Here is a 14,179-nt window from a genome sequence, read left to right on the forward strand (position 1 = left end):
ATGTTATGACAAAATCCAAAAAAGAAAAATTTTTGTTCTACATTTTGAAGATTATAAAGTCAACAACTAAGAGAACATCAAAATAAGAAATTTTGCTAATTATCCAACTTTTTCATTAGGTACTTAAAACTACAAAATAATTTGTACAGTAATTCAGTAATAATTCTTTCAAAAACGGTATAATTTGATTTGATTCGGTTTAATTGCACATGAGCCAGCTTTGGCTATTACAAGAATATTTAAAACCAACATTTTTTTTCACACTGTGCAAATGAAGTATATTACATTAAATGCAGTATTTAATTTAATAAAATACACAAACATATTTACAACATGTCACACTTTAATTTCCTAAAAGATACCTATGATCCATTGAAACACATTTCAAAAGAAATTATTAATATTATTAATAGGTTTATCAAAAACTAAATCTTTTGTATTTTATACAAAGCAGTTCTTTAATTTTTATTTTAATGTTATTTTATTCTTTTATTATAAAAAATCATTCATGTCTTAAATATTTGTTTCGATTTTATCAAATATTCGTTCTTAATATCTAATAACAAAAACACTCAGTTTTAATAACTTAATTTTTTTTATAAATCTTAAGTTTCTGTATATAAGTAGTATACAATTAGAGGGGTTAATAATATGAGGTAACACACACTAAATTATTTGGAGGCATGTCTTATGAAAAATTTATTTGTGACAAGAAAATAAAAGGAACTAAACTCAATTGTGCTTTTAACTTCACCTTTATATAGTTTCTGACATTCATTATTTATCCTGACATAGTTCCTATATTGTTATTTAAAGCAACTCTAACGTTTATTTCTTCTCGTCTGTACAGTTACTTCATTATTTATATACTTCAATCTGTTTATGTGGAATAAATCACATTTATACATGAGTTAATATTAAAGTAAAAATTTTAGATAGCACTATTTTTTGAAAAAACTCTTCGAAAAATGCCCATAGTGCTTCTCCATCTAGCCAAAAAAAATCCTATTCTAATTGTAATCTGCAATTTAAATGTTCTCAATATGTTAAATATAAGGGGGGGGGGTACACTTATGACAACTGTATCTCAAAAAATATTTTAAAAAACAGTGTTCACGTGCAAAACGGTGCAAAGCTTAAGATATCAAATAATGCATTTTCATCATTTTTTTCTGAATAAAGACCATACAAAAATTGAAAATTTGAATTGAATTCATTTGAAATTGTAAAACTACACTACTAGAATATGACTTTTATCGGTACGAAAATTCAAACAGAAAAGTGTTTGTACTTATTTTTTGACAAGCCCCTGCCTCTTTTCCCCACATTGGTACAATATTTCGAAAAATAATGCGGAAATCGATAAGAAATTTTTAAATAAAATTCCCTCTTCTAAAACACGCACTTTGGTGGAATTACAAAATTTTCGCTCACATAAAAAAGGATCAGGGGGTAAGATAATACAAAAAATTTTAAACAGTGATTATTTCGGAGCTTTTCCGAATTTTCATGCTAACATGCAGGCAGGTAAACAGACTGTCCGTTGACGGATTTTGTCTAAAACTTGATAGAAATCTACAATATTGGTATAAAAGCCATATGCTAAATTTTATACCTTCCAGCTCATTGTGCCTTCGCTTCATTATGTTCACAGACATACGCTTAACCGAGTGGTCTAAAAAGTAGTGAAAATAACAAGATAGAATTTTTGGCGATTATTATAATTTCTTCTTAGAAAAGAAAAAGTAAAAATAAAAATCTTATAAGTTTGGAATGACCTTTGATACTTAAGACTTATTAGAAATTATAACTATTAAGAAATGTTGATTTTCTACAGTTTACGTTTCCGAAATTTCAGACACGAAACGCTGTCCGATATTATTTAAAGAACTCTAGTTAATAATGAGTGGTATATTGAATTGTCTTTTTTTTTTTTTTTTTGGAATCATCCTCGGCATTTTTTAATCTTGGCAAATTTAGGCAATTTAGGATCTAATCAGTCAGTGTACATATATGGTCCCCCTTTTAATAAACTGGTCAATGTAATTAAATATTACAACATATTGTTAACTTGGTTGACATGTTAAGCTTCAATTTACATCAATTAATTTTAGTATGTCAATATCTTTATTTATTATTACTCATGTCTGCGGGGGCATCTATATTCGTACAGAAATTGAATTATGTAGACACATACTGTAATAGCAAAGTGAACATAACTTAACATAGGAACCTAATCAATTATACTAGGCAAAGTGCTAATACTTTATAATAAGAATATGCATTTTTTACAAATTCATATATTTACTAACTAAGCTAAAAACATTTATCCCCCCTTCGCTTCTAATCAATGGCCTTAAATGGCTACCTAATCGGAAATCCGTCATTGTTTCTAATCACACAAGTTTTAAACGAAATATTTTGTTACAAAATAAGTAAAGTTTAAAACTTTAAATTACAACTAATCGAAATCTCAAATATCCTTTTAAGATCAGGATCTGGTCCAAGAACAAGGAAGATACAGGAATCTGCCTCTTTTTCTAAGTCAATAAAATAAAAAGTTTGTGGTCTTTTTTTATCTTTCGTAAGACGACTTTTTTTTTCTGCATCAATAATAAAAATATACTATCTAAAACAAAATGTAAAGAAAAACCGAGAGTTCCATTGTTTTCTTAAACAGAAGCAAATCATGAAACATATTGATAGTCAATATTCAGTCTAATAACATATTTTCTGATAAATACATCAAAATTAATTATAAACCATAAAAATAAAATTTATAATGCTAAATAATAAGAACAAACTAATTAAAACTTAAGAAGGGGGGAAAAAATACAAATTAAAGTGATACTTTTGAAACGATAGTAAAATATCTGAAAACATTAAAAAGAGTGTGAAATTTTGAGGGGAAACAAAGAATTTTCTCAATATCAGAAATGCTGTTTCTAGCGAGGAAAAAAAATTGCATTACGAACACTAGAAATGACAATTGATATAAATAATTCTATTCAAAATTTATCCCTATTATGCTTTTCGCTAAAAAGATATTGTTAAATTAACAATATCGCTTTTTTACTGTTTATCATTTTCATACCTTAGAAACTTCCTGAATTGAAATTAATGTAATTTTTTTCACTATGTTTTTCTTAGTTCTCATTTCCTTCTACGTTTAAAGTTGGTATTTTTCTTTCATTCCTTTTCTTTCTTAAATTTTTAAGCAAAAAAGTAAGAGAAGAAAATGTTTGTGAAAAATGTTGTAGTTTGGAAGCGCGGTCGAATCAACACTGAGATAAATGTTCGAATAAATTTTAAATCCCCCTAGAACTAGGAAGGTGTCTGTAACACGTGAACGAGAAACCGCCACTGCACATAACAGCTCTTTCTTACAAACTTTCGGTCATCAATCATTAATATTTATTCATATACACTATAATGACTGAAAGAAAAATAAATTTTGAAAAGCAAATTTACTAAAAATTTTCATAAATAATGAACAAAATCCTTTAAAACCAAATTCTCACTGCTCAATCAACTCACAAGACAGCATATGAATTTAATTATGAATCCTACTCAATGTTCTGATATTTGCTACCTTTTAATTTCAAAAACAGCCTTTTTTTTTTTAATTTTTATCATACTGTGAAGTATAGTAAAGAAAAAGTTAGAGCGCGGATAATCGAGACTCTATTGCACTATGAAAGCTTAAAAGGCTTTGGGAAAGCCTCTTAGCTGTACAATATTTAATCTGAAATATTAATTTTTTCTAATTAAATGAAAATAGATTCCATAAATACACTATTAGAAAAGATCAATCTAAATGTGCACTATAAAAATCTATATTTTCACTTAAAGAATAGGAAAAATTTACGTTTTTTTAAATAATACTTACCTACTATTTAAGTAAAGTCGTTTTTGCCTAACGTTCAATGTACGTGTGCTGTAAATAAAATGCGCAATTTCTTTTGGATTATCGTCAATTAACTGATGCTTAATAAAATAATCCATGCCCTGTAGAGTAAAAAAAAAACATTTTAATAATTAGATATAAGGATGTCGAAAGGTGATTAATTCCTGTAATATATAGCTATCTACCATAAAATTCTTTATCCACAATGAATTTGAATTTACAAAGACACAACAGGATTCCTTGCGAACAGGACGATTCACACAAACACAAATAGAGAGAGAGAGAGATTTTGAGACTATGGAGTACCCTCAACTTTTTAAAATATTTTATTCTATTTAAATTTTGCTCATATTTAAATCCATCATTAAACAATACAATACAATTATTTCTAATGTTCACAATCTAACATAACTAATCAACACGAGTAAGGACATGAGTAAGAAACATAAACTGTAGAAAAAAATTATGGGCTCAGTCCTGGATATGCTCTTAGCCAGCATTATTCGAAAATTGATACCCAAGCGAATAATATGTGCATAACATTGCCCTTGGAATTACTTCAAGAAAGCAATTTACTCCTTATTCAGGAGACTTCAGCCTCTGGCGATATACCTGGGAGCATCCAAGGTCACTTTGAAGAAGATGCGATTCCATACTTTCTCTTTATCAAGTCTGTAACTCATAGAATCGGCTAGACATGCCAAATAAAAATTGATAGAAGTACAACCATTCATAAAAACCATTCTTGAAAATTTAAAGGCGTTTTCTGAAAAAAAAAAAAAAAAATCTAGAAACATAATTTTTTCACATTGTCATTTTCCTACAGCTGTGATACATAGTAAAATGTGCACCTTAGCTTCACACACAGGGCAACAGTAATAGATACTGCTGGCAAAGCAATTACTTGAGGAAATGTTTTTTCCTCTCTGATATCTAATGCTACTGTGAGAACTTTTTCTATGCACAATGGCTTTTCAGGCAGAAAAAAATTAAATAAAAAAGTTTATATAACAATGAAAATTCATTTCATAATTTATCATAAATGATGAGAAATGAAACTTTTCTTCTAATTCATACAGATTTAATCGTATACTTACAAATGAATCAAATGCATCTAACTTACAATATTTAAGAAAAAGAAAGTAGCCATACCATAAAAGCATCAGCATTAAATGTAACTGTCCCTTCATCCAACTGCAAATACAAATGATGATATGAAAAATGACAGGATGATTTCTGCTTTGAGTAAATTGAAGCATAACCCCACTGACTTCTGCATAAGCTGAAATTGTCAAAACATTGCAAGAAAACAAAAATTTTAAAAATTTACAAAGAGTAACTTTAATTTCAGAGAATAGTTTTTCTAGTGAAAAGTAAAGCAAAATTCAGAAAACACATTCTTTGCAACTACATTTTTAATTATTTAGATGCTCTTTTTACAAATAACACAATTAAAATATATTAAACTAGTTGCATTTCTTTAGATTTGGGAGATGGACAAGCTATGCAAAGAGCATAAGCATTCAATTTAAGGGAACTACCATACCATATTATTTAATCATCACTATCATGTAAATATTATTTAGCCATCACATATAAATTAATAATTTTTAAATTTCTGCATGGCTACTTCATTCAAATGTTAAAACTAAGAAAAATTTATTTTAACTATAATTTTTCAGGCGTGTACGTTCAGATTACTAAAACCGATAAAAACTGAATTTAAAAAAAATGCTTTCAATCGAAAATCGCAAGAATATATTACCGCTACACTATTCGCGGCTCGACAACAACGAAATATTGTTAGTATATAAGCTATGCAGAAAATTTGCGGGTTATTTTCTCAAAATTGACTGGCTATTGCGCTTTAATATTTTCGTGAGTGAACATTCTAAATGAATACTACCATTGCACCAAATCTCATCCCGAACTTTATTTTCAACTTTGTTTTCCCCTTTTCAGGTTTCGACTGTCTTTAGAAGTGAGAAAGTGTGTAAAAAAAAAAAATTTTTTTAACGCCTTAAATGTGACAGACAAGATAATTTTAAAATATATGTAATAATTTGAAATTTTATAATTTTTTAAATAGAAATATTTTTAGAATAAAATTAATTATATTTTCTTAAAATTTAAATAAATTACTTATAATTTCTCAATTACATCTGTATTGTAATTTGTATAATGAATGTATTGTATTGTGAACTGTTTAATTTATACAGAAATCTGTATATTTTCTTTGATTTTTAGTTAATTACAGCTAAAATTTCTTATCAAATTATTATCCTAATAAAATTTTGGAATTGAAACTTTTATTTTTTTAAACATGATTTAATAACATTTATCCTTCATCAGCATTTGTGTATTTTGTACTGAAATGAAAAAAATTTCATTTATGTCATCTCATTAAGAAGGTGAAGTACAGAATGAAGCAACTGATGGGGGCATCAATAAGTTTAACATGCAAATATTAGTTTGCATTTAAAGTGAATAATTTATTTATATAGATATTGAAATCAGAAAATAATAAAATGTCAATACTGAAACAGTGCATATGTTTATTTAATATTTTATTTTTAACCAAGCATCATCATAATGTATATAATAAAAAAAACAGCTGTTTTAATTTCTGTCAATTTCAAGGTACATTAAATTTTAATAATTTCAACATAAAATCGTCATATGGATTAGTAATACGGTTAATATCATAGTTTTCATAATCAAAACATAAAATGTGTTTAATGTTCTTAATCCCATCTCGCCGCTGTCCTATTACTTCTATTAACAGGAAATACCAATCATTCTCACGAAAGTAATGATTAGAAAAAAATTGTCTTGTTTAAAGAGGTATCTCAAACCTTTTTTCAAGTATTTCTCATAAAAAAAAGAAGAAAAAAAAACAGAATGGCATTCTACTACATTCCAACTCCACTATTGTTCAATATCCTGAGACGACCACTTTTCGACGATTCTATCTGACTAAGGAGTGAAACGGGGTAAGGATTAGCGCATTTCCGTAATTTTTTGACCTTGCTTACCGCTCTATTACTTTTTCGCTCAATTTTTTTTTTTTCGTGTATGTTAGTGTCGCTATTTTTCTGGCCTTATTATTTTATTTTAATTTAGTCCACGAGCAATTCCAGTTTATTGTATTGCTAAATGTAAACATCTCCTCCTCTCATCTTTCCTCTCACCCCTATTTTGCCGAATTAAACCCTTCCTAATGCAAACGCAAAAGCGAGGAGAGTTTTAGATTCCGTTGGCAAACAAAACAAATATAATCAAACAAAACATATCTAAATTTCATAAAACTATTTTTGCAAATCTAAATTTATACCTCACATCGATTTTTAGATGAAACCTTAGTAGAGATATCAGAGTTTCGACAAATTAAAAGTTTTACAAATAAAAATACACATAAGATAACTTATCAAAGATTTAAAAACCTTTAAAACTTTCACCTGTTTTTATATATTTGACTAGCCAAATGAATTTTTTACAATTTATTATAATATGACTGCTAACTTTTTATGGAATATTTTTGATATCTAATTGTTTATTCATTCATTCAAAAATACATCGAAATAGTCTTCCTTTTTAACTATTTAATTAAATAATATTTTTGAAGAATCTCTTCATAAATACATATTGTATGTCATAAACAAACACCAGAGAGTACATTTATTTCTTTGTTAGATAAATTTATAAGTCACAAAGTAAGACTTATTACAAAAAATTATATATAAAATTTCTTCTAAATTTTCACATTTTATTTCATACCAGACAGACAGTAAAAATAGTCATTATAGAAATCTTAGCTTTTTATACAATAAATAACATGAGCAAATTTTTTACTAAGACCCTTTGAACTCTTCTAACAGATGAGAATTTTCATCTTTTGATCACATTTATTCGTAAGGTAGGAGTGTAAGGAAGATATTTATTCTAAGAATGTTGTAGGTTTTGCTTTTAACTAAAATCCTAATATTTGTGTTTAATTAAAATTCTTAAACATCTCTCTGTTAATTTTAAAACTAAACCTATACCATGAGCGGTCAAATGAACGTTTTCCAGTGGCAGTTCCAATGTATCAATGAAACGTCAGTACATTTAGTGTTAAACACGCTCATTTTAGCTATGTATGTCATTATAAAACTGTCAAATATAAATTATATTAGAAGATTTTCTTTATATTTGTCTGAGGTTTATTTTAAAACTTGATAATTAGCATTTTATAAATAGCTACAAAAAGAAACACTACAAAATGTTAATCCTCCACGATGTTTTTCATCCCATAAATGATGTAAACTAAAAATTCAGAAAATCTTCTGGAAACAAGAAAGCACAGTCATAAATAAGACATTATTGTACCACTATAATCCTACTCTCATTTACATGGAGAAGATAAGGGTTTCAAGTTAAATTGAAGAATTACAGGAATAAAAACCCGTTTTCTTCAAAACACATACTTACAAACTGTAATCATAATTTTCCTTTCACAACGTTCACTATATATTGCAAGTAATTAAAATACAGAAGTAACAACAATTCATCTCCAAAAATTGAAAATAGAATGTATTTGTGCATGCAAAAGTATAAAACCAACAATTAGATTTATAAAACGACCTATCAGCAAAACATTTATTAAAATATATACCTCTGCCATAAAATTTGATCTTGGGCAAGCTCTCCCCAAACACAAGCTGCCAGACATAAGTCAGTAGCATTTAAATGAGACAATACACAGAGGCTTATTTCGGGTGGGAGTGCAGCAAGATCAGGAAATCCTAGAAGAAAATTACAATTTATACCAGATAACTCATTTTTTTTACAAACAGGGGGAGATATTAATTAAATCTCACAGGAAAAATAAGCAATATTAAATATAAAATTACTTTTGAATTGAATATTTTATTTTTTACAAGTATTTCTTAAAACTTTCTATAAATATGCACAAAATGTTTTTCTGAAGCCTTATAAGTAGATATACATAGGAAAATAAAAGAGACCCCTAAAATATAATTTTTTGATATATAAAACAAATTGTATAAATTTATTTATTTGGGAAACCCAAATACTTCAGGTTAAGGTCTTTGAATTATTTTTGTTTTCAAATTAAGTAGAATCTGACAAAAAATTTACTGTACATATTTTTGCAAATCCATATATATGCACTGGATTTCAATGCAGAAGACATTACTTAACAAAGTGTGTTCAATATTAAAGATTTCATTGTTTTTGTATTCTATATAACTTTGTACAGTTCACAAGATTATTTTATTTTGAGCAGGTGGGAAAAGTTCTTTGATATTGTTTTTATGAATTTGTTGTGTGTGTGTGTGTGTGTGTGTGTGTGTGTGTGTGTGTGTGTGTGTGTGTGTGTGTGTGTGTGTGTGTGTGTGTGTGTGTGTGTGTGTGTGTGTGTGTGTGTGTGTGTGTGTGTGTGTGTGTGTGTGTGTGTGTGTGTGTGTGTGTGTGTGTGTGTGTGTGTGTGTGTGTGTGTGTGTGTGTGTGTGTGTGTGTGTGTGTGTGTGTGTGTGTGTGTGTGTGTGTGTGTGTGTGTGTGTGTGAAAAATAGTGAAATTTATTAAAAACTTTATATTCAGTTAGAATATTTAGATAGATTTTCATTTACAGTAATCAAAGGTAGAATAACATGTTCACTTTGGAATTAAGAATTAAGAAAAACAAAAATAAATCATTATTTAGAAAACTAAGTTGCTATTTTTAAAAAAATGATGATGAAAATGACTAGTCACAGGATTTTTCTTCTACTCAAACTTTAGTTATTTTAATATTATACAATACAATTATCTATTATACAATGAAGTAGTAATATTATTCTATTTCATATTATATAATGAAGTAGAAGTAACCTTAAAAACAAAGCGCTTCAGCATGATTTAATAATAGCATAATTTTTTTTAAAGTTTTTGCAGAAATGGATTTTATATTTTTTTCCCCATCCCACAATTTCTGTATAACTTATCTGATATCAGTTAGATCTTTAAAATTCATTTATGCCAGCAAAAACTAAAATTACAAGAATATTACATAATATGGTAAGTACAAACAATGATGCATAAATAAAACATACAAATATATACTTGAAAGAATGCTATTACTTTCAAAATGCATGTAATTAAAACATTATTGTAAAAATTAAGTGGAAGGTGAAAAAAGAATTATAAAAGCACATACAATATTTAAACAATAAGAAGCAGAGGACCATGTTAAAGATTTATATTTATATAAAGCCACGGAAGGCTATGTTTTAAAAACAAAACAGATTACAAAGTCATTCAAACCTAGAATTTAATTTAAAAAATATCCTACTGATAATGTTGCTTTTGTTCATCAGATATTATATATATATATAGTACACTAATTTATATTTGTAATCAACAACTCAAAGCAACGTAAAAACAACAAATAACAAAATACAAACTGTAATAGTTTTATTGGTATCCTGATTCTTTCAGATCGCATACTTTACAGGCAATATATTTTATTTTAATTCATTAACTTGGCAACATTCTTTTAGTAAGCACTGGTAGCATTTCTGTTTTTATGTTTGGTTCTGTCTATGGAGCTTTAAATTTATTTTTCTCAATCATTTTTAATATTCAAAATTAAAATTATATATAGGCCACTCTTATTTGTAAGGAATATATTTCTAGTTAAGTTGTATCCATATTTTCCCCAACTTTTGAACAGTTTAAGTAAAGTAGGATAATATGATCATAATGTTAATCTTAATTATTATAATATTCCAAGACAATGTTTACCAATTTAGAAAAATTAAAAAGCTCCAGTTTAAGAAAAATTAAGCTGCAAAACAAATGTTACTAAATGATCTTTTTCAAACTTTAAAGGAAGCAATAGAAACCCCAATTTCAAAAGAAATTTTTTTCCCCAATTTCAAAAAACTTGATGAATTATCTGAAGTTTCAAAGGAAATTCAGTCTCCCATGAAAGAATTAAAATTAACTATTCTTTCAACACTGCCATCTCTAGCATTCAGTGCAATAAAAATTTCCTTGAACAATTCAAAAGCTAAAACAAAACATGTACATGCAGCAAAGATCACAGGATGATGGAAGTTATGGTTGCTATATTTTCTTCAGAAAGAACAAGAAGAGTGTGAAATGAAAAATTCATGCTATTCTTCCAAAAGTGTGGCAAAGAAATCTGATGTTGGAATTCAGAAGGGAAAAAAGGGAACTCAGAAAAGAGGAAGCATTATAAATCCTCAATCTGACAAAATATTGGCTATTTATTGGGTATTGCCAAAGTAGTAAAACAAAAAATATATTAAAGGTCAAATTTTGTCGTCAAAAGCAGCTTAATGACATTTATTTATATATTTTAAATCTTCATTTGAATCAAAAAATATATTTTAAGAAAGTAATGATATAGATGAAATTGAAACACAAGAGATCATCTGAGTGCTGAATGAACCAATGCTCAAAAGAAGAGGATATTACACATAAAATTTTTGATATTCAATTCAAATATCAAAATTTTATGTAAATATATTTAATATTCAGTGTTTTATCTATTTTCCAGTTGGTCTATATTATATAACATGAATTTTACAAGTCATTTAATTTTTTTTTTCCATCTAAAATCATTTTACACCATGAATTGTTCACTTTACCTCACAGAATGAAATAAAATAATCATAATAATAAGTTTTTAAATGTAATTAAAAAGTTAGTAAACAAAATTTTAAATATAGTTAAAAAAGAAGGAAATAAATTTAGTGAAATGTAAAATACCGAGTTAAAATATCTAAACACTTTGCTAAATTACACTCTAAAAATTATATAAAGTTTAAAATAGCTATTTTTATGTTCACTTTACCCCTCCCTGTCCCTCAACTCTACAATATTACCCAGGCATCTATTTTTTTTAATTAATATTTCAAGTCATGAAAGTAATTATGTGAATCCCTTACAAAAAATTCACAATAATCATAAATCTCTTTAAAAGAGTGGATTTTAAAAATTCTTTTTTTGAAGCAGTATTGTAATAAAAAATTTTACCTTTTGCTGTATGGATAATTCTTTATAAGTTAAATAAACAAAGAATTTAAATTTTTATTTAGCTGAAATTGGCATATATATTCTTGTACATTGATATAAGATTATATGAATAAAATGTTTTCAGTTATAAATAGAGAACAATTGCTCAGACATTTATAAAATAAGATTGCATATCTTTATACATTATACTCCAAGCCTTGTTTGGCAAATATTAAAAAAATAATTTATTTTATAAGAAAACTTCTTTTTTTTTTTTTTCCCCTATAGTATTTATATATTCCAGAAGACACTGCTTGTGTACCTTAAAATTGAAATAATGATCTTTTAGATGATTTATGAAACAGTTTCATTTATTTTTAGTTAACATTTAAGAGTTATAAAACACTTATAACAACATCATCTTTAAATTATCAAATTTCTCAAAATCTGTTACGATTTTAAAAGTGAGTTTACAGCATTCCATATTTTTTAACACATTTACAGTATCTAACAGTTAATTCTATTATTTTAAAAATATTCTTAAATGGAAGCAAATTACATCAGCTCTTCAAAATAACAATAAATGTAAAAATGAAAAGGCATTCAGCCAAAAAGAAATTATAAAATTAGTGTACATTTTCTTTTTCTTTTCTTACTTTCTTTCTTTCCAACTATTGAAGCCCTAAACTGAATTAATTACATGTTATGGTCATTCTCCTTTAGTAGGTATAACAAATTTTCAGATTGGTAAAAATGATTCAACAAAGGAACTGATATTTTGATCCACCAGTTTGACACTAAAGCCAACCAGTTAGTTATAAACAGACATGAGCAACAGAATTATATAATGATATTATAATATAATGATGACATTGCATAGTCATGTATCTATAATAATATACTAGAAGAAGTTTTTAGAAAGTTATGAAAGAGATTTTTTTTTTTTTTTCAAACAACATAAATAAACTGTTACCAATTGAGCAATTGTCTTCATTGATGCTATTTTCATGCTCTTTGATCTTTTTTAAAACCTGGCCCATTTCTGTAATATAAGCAAATCATTACTTAGAAACAAAATCTGAGAAGTTTGATCAAAATAAATTTGACAGTGGATATACAATTTTGAAAACATCAACTTTCACCTCTTTATACATATTTTCAATATTAGGCATTAATATAACTAAAAACTTTAAATAGAAAAAATAGTATTGTTTTAGAAGCTGGCTTTATTTACACATAATTTGATAAATAAAAACACCTTTATTGTTTTGCAGATAGACAGCAAACTTCCATAATTGAATTTGAATTTTAAATTTCATCTTTTGAAATTTTAAAATTTGATTATAGCTTCATCCAGGAACAATCATGCAACAGCTTAGATGCAGTTAGACCAAAACAGCTTAAGTAAAAACTAGTAAATAAAAACAGAACAGATCTTTGAGCATTACAATGGAGAGTGGCTTCAGTTCATCAAACCTGATTGATAAACATGTTTGACTATCCAACAGAATTTTATTTTAGATTAAATTAATTTTGGGGCTATGCAAATGTAAAAAGAAGGGGAAATGAAACGAAGTTCTTTTACAAGTCAGGAAACTGAGTAAACTATAACATTTTTACTGTGCAAAAAACATTCAAATATAATATTCACCATCGTAAATGCCATTTTTTTCAAGCATATAAGCTAAGTAAATGAATCAAAAATTAAATGCATCAACAATTTTCAAAATTAAAATCTAAATTGTTCAATTTGAAAATAATATAAAAGTAACAACAACTTCTTGTAAATAAAACTGCTTAGTGTTAATTCAAATTCCCTTAATCCAGTATAACATAAGATATATTGATTTTTGTGAAAATGGCTTTAAGTGAAGAATACACAGCAAAATTTCATTTATTTTCATGAACATGTTACCTAAAAATCTCAGAAGTTTAACTCTGTTTCTTATTCAGTCCTATATATTCTTTCAAATATGTTGCCTTAATCAGCAACAAGCATGCTTTTTTCTTGCACTCTCTTTCAAACTCATCATATAACAGATTTCAGAAAAATCTGCAAACCTGATTTTAGAATTGAATTATAGTTATGATGGCAATAAGTGTAATACCTGAAGAATTGACCAAATTAACACTCAGGACAGTTAAATTGAAAACTTGGAAGAAATAATTAGAAAGTGGTTGAGTGTGATAATATCCTTAATATCAGGATGCACAATCATTATGACTATAACAGAAATCCATATAGCTA

General features: G+C 26.9%; 1 protein-coding gene across 1 annotated transcript in view; it reads right to left on the reverse strand.

The window, feature by feature from the left end:
- LOC129960226 (F-box only protein 8-like) overlaps window positions 1-14,179 on the reverse strand; it is a 38,294-nt gene that overhangs the window by 16,769 nt on the left and 7,346 nt on the right. The window contains exons 2-5 of the mRNA XM_056073477.1: window positions 12,905-12,973; window positions 8,562-8,691; window positions 5,060-5,189; window positions 3,890-4,008 (exon numbers count right to left, since the gene is read on the reverse strand). Of these exons, the coding sequence (XP_055929452.1) occupies window positions 3,890-4,008; window positions 5,060-5,189; window positions 8,562-8,691; window positions 12,905-12,971 (446 nt within the window). The 5' untranslated portion in view covers window positions 12,972-12,973. The remainder of the gene's footprint in view (window positions 1-3,889; window positions 4,009-5,059; window positions 5,190-8,561; window positions 8,692-12,904; window positions 12,974-14,179) is intronic.

This window comes from Argiope bruennichi, chromosome X2 (genome assembly GCF_947563725.1).
Source record: "Argiope bruennichi chromosome X2, qqArgBrue1.1, whole genome shotgun sequence".
NCBI classification, from domain to species: Eukaryota; Metazoa; Arthropoda; class Arachnida; order Araneae; family Araneidae; genus Argiope; species Argiope bruennichi.